Source organism: Drosophila miranda, chromosome 2 (genome assembly GCF_003369915.1).
Source record: "Drosophila miranda strain MSH22 chromosome 2, D.miranda_PacBio2.1, whole genome shotgun sequence".
NCBI classification, from domain to species: Eukaryota; Metazoa; Arthropoda; class Insecta; order Diptera; family Drosophilidae; genus Drosophila; species Drosophila miranda.
The window spans coordinates 13,527,660-13,546,020 of NC_046675.1; the positions used below are offsets into that span (position 1 = coordinate 13,527,660).

Sequence of the window (18,361 nt, forward strand, 5' to 3'; positions counted from 1 at the left end):
TGGTAATTGCGAAGAAGATATTTCTAAATGTTTTTGCGCTTCAACCATGACCAGTAATAGCTGGGAAAATATCGATAAATCGATTGAACATGCAGCATATGGAACACTGAATTAGGTGTTTCTAATTGATGCTAGAAAATACATAGGAAATCGATACAATCCGATTACATTTAGAGCAACAATACCTGCTATATTCTTCTAGGCAACCACCTTCCAACTGAAGTTTAGCTTTGCTCGTTTATGGACTGGCTAATAATAGCCATAATTTGGCGGGTAAATGAAATTAGCATGCATTAGAGAACGGCAATGGCCAATAACGGCATAAACCTGCCATTGATCCTTGGGGCGTCCCATTGGGCAACTTTGTGCAGCAATTTCTGCAGTCGCCGCAAAGACGAAGTCGTCGTTCAAGTATTCCCTGCGCATGTCTGACTGACTGACTGACTGCCTGATTGACTTGGCCTGGACCTGGACCTGGACCTGGACCTGGGGGTTGGACTATGACTGAGACTGGAACGGGGACGGGGACGGGGACGGGGACGGGGACTGTGACTGGGACTTGGACCGAGCATCAATGAAACTTGGCGGATGCTGCTGCAGATGCCTCACGCTGCGGCCTAACGGTATCGCGGCAGTCTCAGACCCAACGAGCCATCGAAGCAAGTTCCCGTTCCCTTCCATTCCTTCTCGGGCCTTTCCCATTCCCCCATTGGGGATCTTTCTAATGGCGCACGCATCTGCATCTGCGTCGCATTTGCCGCTTCAATGGCCAGCTGAGTGACCATCGAATGGACTGGCAACAGATATTTTCTCTGCTCTTCTCTTCTCTCTTCTCTTTTCTTACTTGTTTTTCTCTTTCTTATTCTCTAGCTGTTTATATTTTCTTGTTGTGCTCTTCTCCTCACCCATTTCTGGGCGCCATGGCGTATGCATTTTTTATGTAAATTGATTTTTTTCCCGAGTTTTCTTGTTCTGCCCCATGGACTGTCATTAGTTATGATGGATGATGTTTGGAATTATTTAAATATATCCGAGATTAATATAAGCAGACACAACATAAACAACAAACAAACGCGGGAATGGAGTACCAAGTGGAAGCGTTTTTTAATTGGAAAAAGTCCATGTGCAGAAAGCAGTTTTGAGCACAATGTTTGTCTTAAGAAAAGAATCGAAATAAATGCTTAAAAATACTCGAAAAATATTACTCATGCGCCCAGTGGCCTCCAATCCGAAGATGTTCGATTTCCATTTGATAATTGAAACATTCCAAATGTGGAATGTCTTCATTGGCCTGGGAATAAGTTAATAAAATAATTGAAGTACATGACAGCAACAAGTGCAGTCCGGCATAAGTCCGGATCCAAGAGCAGAAATGGAAGCACGATGGAGAGATGGAGACAACGGTCAACAAGGCGAAAAAGGCGAACAAGGAAAGCGTGAAGCAGACAATCAATAAATTTCTGGCCAAAAGAGTCGGCCTGGAAACAGTGGCAACAGGCAGAGGCAATTACCAATTGTAGGACTGCCCTAGACTCTGCCTTCTGCCGCTGTTGTGGCTGTTCCTTCTGTTGGGTTCAATTTCAAAGATTTCTCTTGAAAATTGAATACCAAATAAAGCGCAATAAAACAGAACAAACTGGAAAGGAAAATTGGCTGCGGAAGGTCGTATCTTTAGATACCCTTTCAGATCGGAAGATCATTGTTTAATCTTGGCCAAATAAAATACAATAAAATAGTAAGCTAGAAGAAGTTTTGATTTTTGCTTAGAAAAAGACGGATCATCGCCATAAATATAAGAAAATTGTGTGACATTTGGAGGATCATATACCTGCTCTATGTACCTGTAGAAGATAAAACATATGTGTGACAGACAGACGTGGTCATATCGAGTCAGCTAATGATGGTGACCAATATCTGAATTCTTCACAGGATATTACGGATTACTTTATTGTGTTGCAACCTTCAGAGAAGAGTTTCCGTAGCCTTTGGCAGGGGGGCTTAAACCCAAAACCAGGCAACACACAGACACAGAGGCACAGCGAGAGAAGGAGACGGAATGGCTGGAATATGATTTACATGCGGCACTAACTTGGGAGCGAGTTGAACTCGATGGGAGCAGGACCAGGAGCTGCAGAAGCAGAAGCAGCACCAGCAGCAGCAGCATCAGCATTTGCCGTTCTTTCATGGTTTGGTCGTGCAACGTTTGCCACCTGTTCCTGATCCGCATTTGCGCCTCTTGCCCCCAGATGTTGCCTCTTCTTGTTTTCTTTCTCCCGTTATTGTTGCTTTCTTAGCCTTGCCTTGCCTTGCCTTGCCTTTATATCGTTAGCTAATTTTATTGTTACAATAACTGTTGTTGCTGCTGCCTGCCTCGGCTTGCTGCTGCTGCTGCTGTTGCTGCTGGCATAAATGGCATTGCTTTTGCTGTTGCTGTTGCCTGTTGGCTGTTGGCTGTTGATGGTGGCTATCTTTCGCGTATCTTATGGCCGGCCTTGCTTCCACTCGTATCAATTCTATTAAGCTTGGCAGCAGCTTCAGCTCCCCTCTCCGACTTGTTTCCCCCTCCTGTGGCTCCATTCAGCATGTGACTAATCATGCAGACCCAATCATGCCACAAGTTTATTTATTTTCACGTTGCAACTGCACAGCTTAGAGGAAGCAAAAAAACAACAAAAACAAAACCAGAGAGAACGAAACGAAAAAAAAAACTGGGTAATCCACTTGAAAATTCCTGGATTTTTGCTTCCTTTTCGCTCGGCACCCGTACATATAGTTTTTCCATTTTCCATTTTTTGCTGCTGTCGTTGTTGCTGTTGCCTCCCTGTTATCGCCTGAGTATCAAGGCTGCTGCTTGTTCTCGTTATTGTTCCCTGTTATGTTGGCTGCCTGGGTTCCAGGGGTTCCAGGGGCTCCATCGGATGCATTGGATGCATTGGATCCATCCATGTGGTTCGGTGGCCGCTTGTTTGGCTTCGCTGGCTGTTCAAATTTTTATAAAGTGAGTTATCTGCTGGGCTGTCGTGTGGCTGGCCCGAAGACGACATTGCCATTGCTGTGGCCATTCCATTCCCAGCTGCACTTGTTGTTCTTGTTCACTCTCCGAGTGCATCTGTGCCTCGGTGCCTCGGTGTCCCGGTGTCCCGGTGCCCCTGTGCATCGTGTGTGTGCGACGTTTACCGCTATCATTGCCTCAGCACAGCTGTCACTCGACTGCCCGTTATGTGTCCTTGAAAGATCTCTAACTGGCTAACTGTTTCTGATGCTCCACAGCCGCCCCGGCCCACCTGATGCCTTACCTGATGTGTTGTCTGTGCAGAAATTATAATCCACTCAGCACTCCACTCCACTCCACTGTTTCTCTGCCCCCTGATCGGAGCAACGAGGTATCGTATGTCCTGCCATCATCCATCATCTATTCGTGGACGTGACCCGGGAGAGTGTCGTGTAACACAGATTTGCGGATGTAACATTTATATTGCTCGGATCCGGACAGCTTATAAGTGGATTTGTCGGGCCGAGTGTGAGCTCTGATTAGATTGGGAGATGGGGATACACGTACTGGTAAGGCATTTGTCACTTGCCCTTAAAGGCGCCTCCATTGTATCCTTTTTTCAGTGGATTTCTGTCTGGGTTTATTATGGAATGCTAGCCTTTTCTACTTTATCTTGCTGAAGCAGATTCCATCTCTAGTGCCGTCAACCCACAAGTTTCCCAAATAAATCTCAATCACACATCAGCTTGGGGCTGTCAGCGGGTTGCATAGCGGGGATTAGACATCCTACCTGGGCAGGCACCAACATCATCTTCGATCTTCGATCGAGAGGAATGGAATCGAGTGGAAGGGGCTCTTGAGGCCTGAGGCTGTTGGAGAGATGTCAAAGTCGATGTCGCTGTCGATGCCACTTGCTGTACTCGCAACTGTGGCAGAGATGCAGAAAGCGGAGAGAGGAATGCAGAATGCAGCAAGCGTAATTGATAAAGACCGACAAATCCGTTGATGGCTATGTTAATACATACGAGAATGCCCGATCTGGCTGGAAAGGAGGAGGATCAATGTCGTTGGCAAACGATCTTATTGATGGAAGGAAGACAAAGACCCAAGACTGTCTGCTAATGCCATAGTCCGGGCCCTGCAGAACCAGTTGCAGTGCCACTCGATGTTGCAAGCAGCCATGTGGCTGGCTGGCTGGCTGCTGTTATTGAGTCGCGTTCGATTTTTATAATGATTATCGCCATTACAGGAACTGTTGTTGCATCTTTGTGATTGCGGTTCTCTGATCTGTTCTGATCTGATCGCAGCTACTGCCACCACACCACACCACACTACAGCACACAAAAGGCAGCTAACAATGCAACTGCAACTGCAACAAGCTGGCTGCAATTAGGCTGGGCGTGGGGCGTGGGGCGTGGGGTGTGGGGTGTGGGGCGAGGGGCGCGGCCGGGGCGCATAAATTGCGTTAGGATAATGATCGCGCTTTGGCACAGTAAATCGCATTTCGAAATGCAACGGACACCAGAGATACAGTTCGAATGTGCCTCCTCTTTGGCCGCTCTCCATGCTCTCCCCGCCAAGGCTGAACTGGTTCTGCAACAAATTTGACGCGCGCTGCTACAAATGAGCGAGCCCCAAGAAAGAAAGATGGAAAGAAAGAAAGAATGGGGGAAAACAGAGGCAAAAGAAAGCTGAAGGAAAACCAGTAGAAGGCCAGCATCAGGCATCAAGCACCGTTTTGGCCACGCATGCTGGGGCGCCATTTAAATTGAGATTTATTGCCAGCCACTTCTGCTGCAGCCGCAGGTGCATCAGCAACTTGCAACTTGCAACAGTCGCTGACGCAGCACCAGTTGCAGCGGCAGCGGCAGAGACAAAACTGTAAAACGCTACCCGCTGTCGGCATCGTCCTGGCCAGCGTTTTGTCGCGTGGCAAGGCTGATATATAACAACCAACAAATCGTCGACCCGGCCCGTCCCGTCCAGTCCCAAACCGTTCCGTCCTGGCCAATGAAGATGAAGTTATTAGGCGACTTATTTCGTGGACGTGTCACCAGCTCTGGCCGAGGAAAATCTGAGCGCATTCCTTCTGTTTTTCTCTCCGCTCTGGCGGCAGCCTGCTCGGGATTTAAAGTAATGACAATGCTTAAGAAGAATTTTAATTCAATTTGCTCGATGGCAGGAAATTGCTCTTAAATATTGTCAGCAAAGATTTCATGGAAACATACATTTTCCATGCACTTTCTAGGCAAAAGACAACCAGAGAACTGACAGAAATTTCAGAGCCCACATCTAGTACTTGTCAAATATATCCCTAAAAGCGTAGATTTCGAAGGGGTTTCGCTTGGGAAAATAATAATAATGTATATTTAGATACATATAGAAATGGTACATTCACTCTTAAAAGCTGTTCGGGTTACGTTGGACATAGAGGCCTTTGGCTTTGGTCCGCTCTTATGCCCGTGCATCTTCGGCATTCTGTTTTTCCATCTGTTTCGCCTTGTTTTTGTTCAGCAACTTTTCCCACATAGTCGCTGAACGAGATACACGATCGCGTGAAATTGTGCTGTCCGATGCCCGACAAGTTGTGCCACCTATAGCCCTTTTCCTTGGTCTTTTCTCGCCACTATTCTGATTGGTGGCCGTCACGTCGATGATGCTCTCCTTGAGAGAGAACGTAACGGGCTCCGCATCCATGCCTGCTATCCACTCTTCGGCCGTGATGGCGGCGGTCGCCGCCAGTGTGTTGGGGTAGAGGTCCTCCTGGAAGTGATCCGACTTGCGCGGCACCGTCATCGAAACCACCTGGCACTGGCCGTTGCTCGACAGGCGATAGAACCTGGCCACTTCGCAGGCGATGATGTCGCAGCCGCGCTTCGGCATCATGGCAATACCGCGCTGCGGCTCCGTCGTCTTGAAGGAGCTTATGTAGTGCACGTAGGGCGGCTCCGGCGTCACCTCAAAGAACTTAATGACGATGTCGCCCTTGCCGCACAGATATATCATGTTCGTGTCCGCATCGTATATCGGAAACAGGACACCACTCGCCATGTCCAGATTGCCCTTGGAAATGGAGTTGCTGAGATCCTGCGGATCGCGGAGCGAGTACTGGCGGTCCGAAGCGCGATTGAAGCCCGTTGTGAAGACCAGGCCCGAGCGCAGGAAGATGGCGCGAGAGGCTCTGGCGCTGTCGTGGCATATGGCTTCGCTGTACAGTTTTGCGGTGCGAGGGTCGAATATACGGATCTTCTTGTCCCTGCAGGTGGTGACCAGCCTCGTGCCGTCCCAGTTGAAGCAGGCACTGTACAAGACTTCCGGATGGGAGTCAAGGTGGACCAGAATCTCGCCAGTCCCCACATTCCAGATGACGACCTTCTTGTCCCATCCGGCGGTGAGCAGAACATTGTGGGCCGAGGGATGCCACAGCAGGAGGGCCACCCGACGCTTATGGTAGACCAGGTCGACAGTGGGCTGAGTCAGGGTGGTCATCAGACCTTCGTCTGGTATCATCCACAGCTTCACCGAACAGTCCTCGGATGCGGAGGCGATCAGATTGTCGTTGTGCGGACACCAAGCGATGTCTAGCACTGGGCTCGTGTGTCCGGACACCAGCGGATAGTCGGACGGAATGCGTCCAGTCTTGGACAGTGGCAGAACGATGAAGGCCCCGCCGCCCGACGTTTCCAGAATAATGGCAAGGAATTTGGGATTGGCGCAGCAGAGAGTGGAGTCCAAGCTGGTTTTCGAGACGCGTATGTTTTCGAAACCCTCCTCTCGCTTTTGGGCCTGTCCATAGACATGACGGAATTTTGAGTTACGTACCATCCGTACCAAGGACATTTCCATGAATCAGGGACTCAGACTACGAATTCTGTTTGCAAGTTCTTTAGTAAACGGGAATTTGGGATAGTAATCAACTAAAATTTCGAATTTATCACTTGCTTTCGTTTTTGTTAAGAAATAAAAATACGAATGCTTAAAATAAAACTTAAAATAAAACAGCTCTGAATAGCTCGAGTGTCAGGAAAAGTATGATATTCAGAATACATATATGACAATTTACTGCTGTTTTGCCTACTTGTTTGGACACACAATCTAAAATATAAAAGTCTCGTGTGCCGGGGTTTGTGGTTCTGTTCCTGCCAAACGGCTAGACCGATTTTTATGACAATTTGTTTGTAAGAGCAATGATTTAGTCGATTTGTGTGTGTTTGAACAATGCCATTGGGCCGTCAAATGAATACAGAAAGAAACGTGGGAAATTGTAGAGCAGAAAGAACGAAATGTGTGTGTGAGCATGTCGCAATGGCGTGTATCACAATTAAAAGTGGCACGAGATGACCGAAATCCGCAAAGGCATTTGGACCGGAGAAAAGTGCGTCTGTTCGTAATTGACACTCACTCACTCACATTTACATCCGCTTTGTTTCTTCATCTCGCAGTCTAGTACGAAATATATATTAAATATTCCGCTCATCCGAAATTGATGATTGTTGTTATGGACAAAGAATGTCCACATTGTCATGAGACAATACCAGAACTATTGAACGTCTTGCTTATTAGCATGATTCCAGATTTAGGCCTGTTCCTGAAGTCAATTCGATAAATCAGTTCATGATTCCAAATTACATCTTTCGCAGAACAGAAGTAGTTACAATACTTTGGCAAATGGCTTGCGAATCAGTACATTCAAAAGTTTCTCTATAAGAGTTATACTGCTGTTTCACGCTCCCTAAAACAAGTAATGTTCGAGAAAATGTTTTGTTTTCGAATTGTGACTAGGGGCTTAATTGCTGTTATATTTCTCGCTGGCAACCCCTTTCAACTCCTACAATAATTGCCTTTAACCCTTTTTGTAGCCACCCCATCTCGCTCTGGACCCTTTCAAATTACAAAACGCATACTGCTACTTGAGTGGCAGTTTCTTTAAAGAGAAATTCATATTGAAATCCCATGTGGAGCAACAGGGTTTGAGTACAACTTAAACCACTTACAACACAACGAAAACCACTGAAAACCTTTCATTTGTTTATGAAGAATTAACTTTACCAATTTCTATGAAATTTTCAAATCCTTCGAAGAGCAATTGAGGTTATTTCAAATAAATCTGGGAGTTGTCTGAATTTGTTAACAGAATATGGAAAAATATAAATATTTTTCGGTGGATCCTGGACCAGTTTGCCCCACACACACACTTAATTGCAATTGACATTGATTAGCATTTGCACGCCAATGCGGCGGGGTGTTAAGTAGCCAAAGGCATCTAATGAGTTTGCCATGTGGCAAAGCATAATTTCTGCATGTCAGTCACTCAGTCGGTGAAATGTGATGGGGAGGAGGAGTAGCAGAGCATCAGAGCATCAGAGCGTCAGATGAAGCATCAGATGGAGGAGGAAATGCCGGAAAAGTGTGGTATGGGTGCGTTGTCAATGTTGGGGCTAATCCTGCTCATCATCTACATCTACAGTTGCCAGCACGAATGCGATTTTGAAAAATCACCAGAACCGGTTGTCACCATTTGACGGAAAAGTCTTAGCCGGTGCTGGTGCTGTTGTTGCCGATGTTGCTGCTGATGTTGTTGATGTTGCTGCTGTTGCCTGGCTGGCACCTGCTGATTTTATCCTGGCCGTTTGGCTGCTTGGCCGCTTGGCCATTTGCTTGGCTCGCTGTTCGGGGCTGCCTCTCCATTTGATTGTCTGCCGTTGATTGCCGCTGATGTTCTGCAGCTGTGTAGTCGTCGTCTTCGGGGCCTGCTGGAAATTAAGTTGCTGCCTGACAACATTTACATGCTGGCAACTGGCAGCTTTTGATGTTTTAATGATAAGATTTGCGCGATTGATTTTTCCTGGGTGTCTCGGCTGCTGCTGGACCATCCCAGCACCCACCTCCTACCAACAAAAGAGCTGGAAAATGTGGCGCAAAAACGTGCCACAAACCGATTGGGCCGCAACGCCTCCCCTAACAAGGTCAATGGGTTAATGCGGCATCAGTCGGGATTCGGTAGTCCCAGACCACACGCCCACCTTGTGCCTGGATTACGATAATTGCCTCTGCCGGCCGTTCCGCAATCCCCAATCCGCAAGTGCAACTGTAAGAGCCACCGTTTGAGCTGGCGGCACTGGATGGCACGATGACGATTGACAGCGGTGCTGGAGCTGCCACTCAACTGCAGACGGCGCATGTTGGCCATCAAATGTCTAGGCTAAACATTTAGATTAGACGACGACGACGAAGACGAAGACGACGACGACGACGAGGAGTCTTCCGTCTTCCGTCAGGAATGCCATTTTTATGGAGCAGCAGCCAGTGCTGGATCCATGTAGTCGAGAACAATCGACGCGACGATGGGGGCTAATCTAGTTAAATTGTTGCATGCAACAGTTGCACACAAACACACTAAGATCCAGATACAGATACACAAACAGATACAGCTACACGATAGCAACAGATACTCGGATAATTTCGTTGAGCTAATTGCGAAAAGTGCTCCCGTGGCCGTGGCCGTGGCTCCATCCCGCCCGTCCAGACAAGTGAAAGACAAGCGGGCACGTGCGGCGGGGGCAGGTCGAAACTGGCTCCCGAACTCGATTAGCCAATCCTCCCATGCCAGCCGATGCCAGCCCGAACCGTTGGCCATTTATGTAAGTGACACCTACGTGGAAGTGGATGTGGATGTGGTAGCCGGGAGGCAGCAATTGTGTTCCCTGGGCCCACAAATAATAGCTTCATTGGGCAGCTATGCAGCTATCCAGCTAGGCAGCTAGGCCGCCGTTGCCGGAGCAATTTCGATGCCAGCGGCCTCTGCAGTGGCCTGCAGGCTGCCAAAATGGGCAACCATGTCGGGCAATGGAATCTGGTCTGAAATTTGCATTGTCTTGCTCCGGCCAGAGCCAGAGCCATAGCCAGGGCCGACCAAAAATGGTCGTTGGCATTGCCTGACATTATTATGCTGCCGATGCCGATGCCGATGCCACTGCCACTACTGATGCTGATTCGGACCCCTAATGGCTCCGACCGGGCATTTAAATGTCCATCAATTTATCAATTAAGTTTGCAACTAAACAATTAATTGTCATCCAGACCCTGGGAAGCTCTGCCACACTCACTCTGCTCCTCTACTCACTTGGTTCTCGGCATTGCTTTTGCTTCCTTCCCAGCACGAGTATTTATCCATATAGAGCAGGCGGTTTTATGGCCGCGACGTTCCGACATTTACTAACCATGGCCTGGCAGTCCATCCACAATTTCGCTTCGAATGCCGGAATATGCAGGTGACAATAAGTGGCGAGAATATGTGCATAGTAAAAATTTGTTGAGCTTGTCGCTTGAGCGGAATTTATGGGCCGTGCACATGGCGCCAAAGGTAATGTGGGAGACCAGGTAACTGTGACAGCCGCCTGGCTATGCCGCTGAAGGTTATGCCTGGCTGTGGCCCAGCAGTACCAAAACTGCACCGGAATGGAATGCCCCCAGAAATGGGGGGCACTGCAATGTGTTCAAAATTACTAAAGCCGCTTATGGAGAACTCATGCATACGAGTATTTGTTGGCAGTGTCGCGGAGGTTCTCTGTGCGGCCCGTTAGCGATGCGTGCGTGAGTTGCCAAATGGCCCAAACGGTGGGCGGAAAATTGGTTGGGCTAGGAACACTTGAAGTGCGGATAGTTCCTGCTTATACTGATACGAAGAGGTTTTGTAACTCAAATTTGATGGCAAAGAAATTTATCATCTATTATTTTCATTTCAAGAATTGTTACTGTTTTTATTGACTCTTGGAAGAAACCAGACAATATGCTGATAATAAAGATTGCCAATAAACAGCTGTGGATAGAATCCTTCATGAATGATAGTCTAAAACTGCGGAATGGGATCGTCAAGTAAGCTCAAACTCCCTTTGAGCAATGTCATATGGTTATACTCGTATTCATATCTCTTATTCAATAAACTTTTGCAAGCACACTCTTCATATTCACAAGCATCACTGCTTTAATGTCACCCACTTCAAATGCCATTGACAGAAAGTTATAAATTACAAGAGGAGCGCGTCCTTTGTGGCTGCTAAAGGAAGAAAGATCCCCCTTGAAGAGTAGAAAAATATGAATATTGCTGGGGGAAATCCAATGAATTCATTCATTTATCCAGTCTTTTCTTACATTCAGTCAGTGAAATTGGACTGAACAGCTTCTAAGTAGTCCGTTTTTTCTGAAAATTAGTTATTAATGTTCCCATTTCGACGCCAAACTTCTTCCACATGCCATGGACTGCCTCTTCCAACGAAGACTTTAGTCACTTTTGAATTTGATTATCCCAAATAATAGAAAATCAGATGTTTTGAGGCTGCTTCTCACGGACCCCTCGCCATTTGGCGGTTTTTGCCATTATTTTTGTTTGCTTTTGTGGCACAGTAGTTCAAGCCACGGGTAAATGTCATAAGTTAATTAGATTAAATTGCAGCCGCAATATTGTTACATGTTCGCCTGCCTTCCGCTCCATTCCATTCCACTCTGACTGTTCTTCTCTGTTCTGTTCTCCTCCTCCTTCGTGCTGTGTCTTTTCTTACTATTCATTTCTCGTTCTACCGATTCCGCTACTGCTGTCAATGTCAGTCGCAGCTGCAGTCGTGCTGCATACTTTGCGGCTGTCACGGCTTGCGCACAAAAGTAGGCAGCAAAACGTGTGGCCTGAGACGCCAAACAAAAGGCGCACATTTACATATGTTTGTATGTACCTTAATGACTGTGTGTGTGTGTGTGTGTGTGCGGGTCTAAGTGCAACTGGCTGCATTAATTAAAAGAAAAATAATCAACTAAGCCATGCACTCGAAAATTCGATAAGTTGCATTCGGCTGGGGCTGAAACAAATGCAAGCAGCTCGTTGGCCGCAAGTTTTGCATGTTCCCAAGTTGCTGGGCCTCTTGCCAGGCCATGGAAAAAGTTTCACACACAAACAAGAAACAAACAAACGAGCAAGCAGCAAGCAGCTACGAGCAACGAGCGAACCGGCAAACAAAAACAGGGGACCCAAAGGCACGGCTGAACCCATCTCGAACGCCCACGCACAAATGACGGCCCGGCCATGGTGATGGTGATGGCGATGGCAATGCCTCTCGACTTGCCTGTTAACGGTGCTGCCCACTTACGCACCGCACAACCCTCCACACGCACTCACGCACTTGCTGGCAAGGCGCTTAAGTGTTACGCATGTGTGTGCATTAGTGTGCGCCATTTTGTACTAGTTCAGCATCGGTCTCCGGCTAAGGGATCGGAGCTCCGTCTGGGGTCTTGGGTCTGGGGTCTGGGGATGCTCTGAAGCAGCGAGGACTCCAACGATGGCATGCAATATTTTTAATGAAATATGCAACAGCAACACTCAGACGCATCCCCACAATCCCGCATGGCGCACATGGCGCATGAGGCAGAGCCTCCCTGAGGGCAGACTGCACTGTCTGCTGCTGGCTGGTTCTTTCTATTTCCGTGTAATCATTCTTAACTTGCAACCCGAATGCACGTGCCTGTGTAAGCTGCAAGTCAAGTGCTTGTGATTTGCCATTGTCGAGTTACTCCTCACGCATTTGTCTGGCAATTTAATAACCTAGACAGACGCATATTACATTCCGAATCCGACTCCAACACTAAGTGACCCAAATTGTTGTCAAGCTATGTAATTTATGTATGTATATATTTCCCTCCCATTCGCCACGAACGAAGGCGCACTGTGCGTATGCGTAATCACGACAGGAGCACCAGCCAGCTCAAGTGAAAATCTTTAACTGGCCGTGGGGCGTATTATAAATAATGTAATTAAATTTCCAATTGCACGCACAATGCAAGTGCTCTCCACGACCGGCCGTTTTCCATTTAATTAAACTAATTCAATTTGCAAATAAACACCTTATTAATATATAGCATACGCCCCATTATCTCGCTCTAATTGCAAACTCTTCCGCCCAGACATTGCGTTGGGATGGAATCTATTTGTTTGTTCTTCCGCCTCCCATTGCATCCCATCAGAGCCAAGCCGAAACCGATTCTCCAGACATTTGCCGCAAATAAAATGTAATCAGCAGTAAATCAAGTGCCGCATCAACGGCAGGTGAAAAGTTGGATCCGTGCGGCAAATGTGACAATGCAGGAGTTGACGAGGCAGCCATGGGGGAGGCGTTGCTGTTGACTCTTCTGCCAGTTCATTTGGCCAAATGATAAGTCACACTGAGCGCACATACAGGAAAACCTTTTGCTCTGCAAAATACGTATATATATTTGAAATTATGATTTGTGCCGTTGGCCACACTCAGGCGCACTCGAAGGAGTCTCCACCCGACAACCGACACCCGACAGCCTTCTGTTTCTTGCGTGTGTCAACGGCACAAAGCCCCAAGACCATCCAGAGTGTGAACCTTTACTTGCCAGTTGCCAAAAGTTAATTATAAAGTGCACTTTTGTCTGTCTCTCTGCTCTCCCAACGATTACCATTTTCTATATTATATTTTCCATTTGTTTTTCTGTGCTTAAGCTCCTCTTTGATGGCATTGCTTTAATGAATTATTAAAAGGACCCCGAATAGAATGGCAGCTTGGAATCAAATTCATCGGCAATTTGTTTAAATAAACCCCTACAAAATTGAAAAGGCTTCTTTTCACAAGCTGCTAATCTGCAAACATATGAACCCACAAAAAATACTCGTAAAAATATAGTAAATAGAACTCTGGAGTGGAGCGTTTGTGAAGACCTGTGCCACTGTCTACTTCAGAAAATATAATTTTTCGAAAATTTTTTAGCCTTCTTTGAAGAATAACGGACAGAGTCCATATAATCATTTGTTTGTTGTTCCCAGCCCATATCTAATGCTGCCACGATATGTTCATCTCATGAGCATAACTTGATTCGTCAGCCGATATCCATATTTAGCAGTTAGATCAGGCTGAGTTTTTCTGGGTCTATTCTTGCAGTTACAATACATATTATACAATACCATTTCTTCCACATAAAGCAAGCCAAAAACCTATAAAAATATAAAGACCTGAGTAATCATAATATCGTAAGGAAATCTATGTTAATAACTAGGATCCGACCACCACATTGTAGAGTTGTGAAATTCAGTCGCTTTGACTGTTTAGGACAGCCAAAGCAGACCGCGATCTCTCTCAGCTTCGCTCGCACTTGTCATGAGAGATTGTCAAAAAAAAGGAGAGAAAGAGAGAAACCATGACATGAAGTAACATCCCAGGAAAACCACTAACAGTAATAAGCCGTAAAACTGTGGTATTTGTATTTGTTTATTTACCTACTGAAGCTCTTGACCCATCACGAATTTTTCACGACCTTTTTTAAAACCTTTTAAGAGTCAAACTTCTTTAACGACACTGACCTTTTTTTTTTTTAAGACAAACGCTCAGCCAGGGACTTTGTTGATACCATCCGACCCCATTCCCATAATGAGCAGGCGGCGTCGCTTTATTAAGTGCCAACATCTGATTCTTAACCAATTAGTGGGGAATGGCCGACGACACGCTGCGTTTAAGCCAGCGAATGGAACAGACAAACTTTCACCCAAAAGGAAGTGCCAGAGGATGCGGAAGGGCTAAGGATGGCGGTGGCCAAAACAAAATGGCCCTTTGTGGGTTGGAGGCAATGCAGCTGGCAAAAAGTTAAGCTGTTTAGCTTGCACCGAAAAACCATGTGGCAATAGCTGTCTTGCCACAAAAAAGTGTAAGCAGATTTAAGTCCGAGGCGGACAGAGAATACTTGCTAATGAAAAATGCAGTTGGCCTTATCCGGGCTCTAAGTGCGGGTTTTCCTCCTGCGGGTCTCTCCTTCTTTGGGGAGGTGACTTATTGAAATGTGATTTATTGACTTGGCTTTGGCCGCAGGTGAAGGGTGCATCCGTTAGGAGACTGCATCCGCAATTACATTTGACACTAGAAAGTGTTTCCGGCAGGTCAATAACAGTTGCCAGATATTGGCTCAGCTTCCTAACAGGTAAGTGGACATAATTCTGGATGGAACATTTGATCCCCAATGGGGGCACACAGTTTTTAATTACAGGTCTTCTGCTGGCCATAACCATGGGCAATTCCTTTCCGACAAAGATACTCGTAGAGACAGTGGAACAAAGGCCTCACCCACATTCCTGACTGCTCGGGCTGAGGATGCTGCCCTATTGGTGTATCGTTGTCAGTGCGTGCCTGTTTGCCGCCCCAACAACACGGAACTGGGTGTACAAGCGAGTCCTGCTCTGCCTTTTGTATGCATCCTGTGCCAGTTCCACAGTCTGCTGCTTTCATTAGACTAAGCCAAGTGGCGGTGGCGCTCATTGCCTCAGACTCAGCCTCGGCAGCTGCCCCATCCTGGAAGCAGGCTTAAATTGCATTTACAGGCGGACTCTGGGCTCTGGGACTCTTCTCCACTAATGGTGTTACATGACTCGGGGCCATCCTCCCGCTATTATGATGATTATGATTACTCGCGGCCTTCAGCTATTAGGATAAAGATGCGACACTTCCAAATTGTCGCTTAGCCCGGCTCATGCCAGCACTAACGAGAGGCTTCTGGCCATGGCAGCCAAGTAAATGAAAAGGAATTTACGTATTTCATTCAATTAAACAAATTGCAGGATGTCTTGGCTTTAGTCGAAGGAGAAAATCAAAATACTTCCCCTGCTCTACAATTAGCATGTCCCGGTAGACACCTGAGCTGGAACTGTGCTTTTGACAGCTACATATGTTACTTAATCGCACGGCAGCCGTCTGCCACTGCCACTGAGCCGGAAGTGCATGACCATCGCTTGCCACACGACATGCAACACGTCAGGGCTACAAGCGTCGCGAAACAAAACTTCGCCTCACATAGAGCACAGGTTAAAAACAACTCTTCCGTAAATGAAAATGTTCTGGCAAAAAACTCTGTCCCCGTTCCCGTCCCCGCAATGGTAAAGGTAAATTGGGGGCACCCAACACCGAAGACTGTGTTTACTTTTCTATTTGAAAAGTTATAAGTGAGATTGTTTCTTTCTTGTATTCTTGGGGTAATGCAATACTCCAAGTACCTCGTAAAATTATGACAAGCCGCCGATTTTCATGTTTCTTGAATTCAATTAGAGTTTGGTATTAGTTGTGGGAGGGATTCAGGAGGATTATGGGTGCATAGATAATGCTAACGATTATGTAATATTATTTTTGGCACTCCAACTCTTAAGATATCAAATTACCAATATAATGAATAGATCGAAGGAATTTATAATTTTAAGTAACGCTGTAGAAAGACTTTATATGTATAGAGTTCTTTTTGGGGATCGTGGATGTCCAATCACTGGGTGAGATTGATTTTTGGGTTCCCTTTAGACCCACTTTCACCTATCGGCCGTTACATTTACCATTCTGTAGGTCAAACACGATCCGTTTAGAGTTGTATGTCTTAATTGTTATAATCTATATCCCACCCTATGCTTTGAAATATCCCTTAGAATGTATACAAAGGTAATGTCAAAAATATAATAAATAAAATATATAAAAGTGAATGTGTTTCACTATTTCGTGGAACCCCGTATATCTTAGATTTATGTAGATTAATATGCAAATAATCCAAATTCTTTCGCCCTTAATCTGGAATAGTTTCATGCAAGTGTGTCCAAAAATTCCCCATAGGGCTATACCTCACTCAGGGTATCGAATTAATAGTATTATCGCATGCCTGCTTGCCATTGGTCAGCGTGCACATTAAATACGGTTGTTGGGACATTTCCGCTAGATTTGATTATCGCCTGGTGGGGAGGATCAGTTTCATAACGCGATGGGTCTGATATTGGGAAAGGGGCGCGTATACTCGTAAATCGACTTGAGCATGGTCCTGGCAATAGAATGACTTAATCTGCAGTTGCTGAAATTGCATGTGTAACTGTAACTTCCAGGACTGGAACTCTCCTAAGTATCGTTGCATGTGAGAACTACTCGAATTTCGTTGCATGTTGCTGTGGGTAGGCCTTTTCTTAGAGTTAAGTTTTATTGTTAGTTTATTGTTTTTAAAGGTTCTTTTTTAGGTTTTTTTTTGTATGATTGTCATGCGCACAATGCAGCTAAGTAAGTAGTTCGATGGCCTAAAGCCAGTCCGCTACGGTTTGCTCATCGCATGCATCACAGCAGTAGCACGATCATCCTCATTGTCATCATCATCATCATCATCATGAGTAGTAGTAGCGAAAGCAGTATCCACCGTATCCACAGTATCGCCGATGCAGTTCGAGCTTTAGGTGGCTTCTAGGCTGTTCTACATCACTGATGGTCCACTACTTGGACTAGTCAGTGGCTAGTGGCTAGTAGGGGGCTTACAGTTAAGGTAAAATGGCTTCTCACTTACCGCCTTGGCTGGATGGGTGTGTGGGGTGCATGTTGATTGTTGTTTGGTTTTGTTTTTCTTTAGGTTTATAAGAGAGATAAAGAGATGAAAGCTACTTTTTTGGATTGATTTGAATACTAAAATATACGTTGACGGGTTGCCCCGGTTCGGGTTGAGTGTTGATTGAAGAGCAGCTTCTCCGGGGTGGTGTTGATTGATGATTCTCGGTTGCTCCGGGGTTGCGTTGCTCCGCCTCCACACTTCATCGAATTCTCACAGTATGCTTGATTTGGCTCTGATTAGTTGTATCTTTAAGTCACTTGAAAAGTGTTTGCTTTACAATTTCTTAAGTCTTAAGTCTAATGGGGGGTACTACTGGGTAGAGTTTTTTGGGCTGGCCAATTGTTCAACTTCTTTGGGGGACACTCCTTCACACTTTGTACTCTTGGTAGTTAAATTTTTGCATTTTACATGGTGCATCTCGCCTGGTGCTCGGTCTATGCCTATGGGCTTAGGACTACTAATAGTGATTAGGCATAAACTTAGTAGTCTACTACATATATTCTATATATATTCATTCGATCTACCTTAACTATAGTGTTAGTGTTAGTTATTGTTTACCGTATTGCTTTGAAAGAGTATGTCAAGAGTGGTTATTAGGAAATTCTTTGATTGCGATTTACGTATACTTTGAGTTGGGATTAGCTAGGATCGATTAAAGATATCGTTGCGCTACTAACTTGAATATTTAGAATATCATTCGATTATTGTAAGCGATTAAAGTATTTGTTAATGGGTATACTGTGGACCCGTTCAGTTAGCTGTCTGTAACTACTAAGTATTTAAATGGTAACTCTATTCTATGGCTATGGCTATGGCTATGGCATACAACTCCTTGACTTTGGCTATATAATACTGTATAATATATTTGCTATATGTTGTGTATATCTTCTATATAACTTGTAAATATTCTGCATGTATGTTAATCGAAATCTAAGGCTGATTAAACTGACTGATTCGAAACTCTAATAATTACTAATT

The 18,361-nt window shown here is 45.7% G+C and overlaps 2 protein-coding genes across 5 annotated transcripts in view; both read right to left on the reverse strand.

The window, feature by feature from the left end:
- The window catches only part of LOC108156841 (sex determination protein fruitless), a 95,044-nt gene extending 84,831 nt beyond the window's left edge, over positions 1-10,213 (reverse strand). For 2 of the 4 annotated variants that reach the window (XM_017288556.2, XM_017288558.2), the window contains exon 1: positions 10,116-10,212. In XM_017288556.2, coding sequence (XP_017144045.2) covers positions 10,116-10,204 — 89 coding nt within the window. In that variant the 5' untranslated portion in view covers positions 10,205-10,212. Of the gene's footprint in view, positions 1-10,115 lie in introns of all 4 variants that reach the window. The other 2 variants (XM_017288557.2, XM_017288555.2) reach the window with 2 other exon arrangements.
- Positions 5,331-7,030, reverse strand: LOC108156842 (coronin-6-like). The gene has a single exon (XM_033388693.1). It carries the CDS (start codon positions 6,836-6,838, stop codon positions 5,447-5,449), a length of 1,392 nt encoding a protein of 463 aa, XP_033244584.1. The 5' UTR covers positions 6,839-7,030; the 3' UTR covers positions 5,331-5,446.
- Positions 10,214-18,361: the final 8,148 nt, after the last annotated feature.

Bases quoted from the DNA above. Each gene is read 5' to 3' on its own strand.
- LOC108156842 (XM_033388693.1), bottom strand. From the start codon at position 6,838: ATGGAAATGTCCTTGGTACGGATGGTACGTAACTCAAAATTCCGTCAT.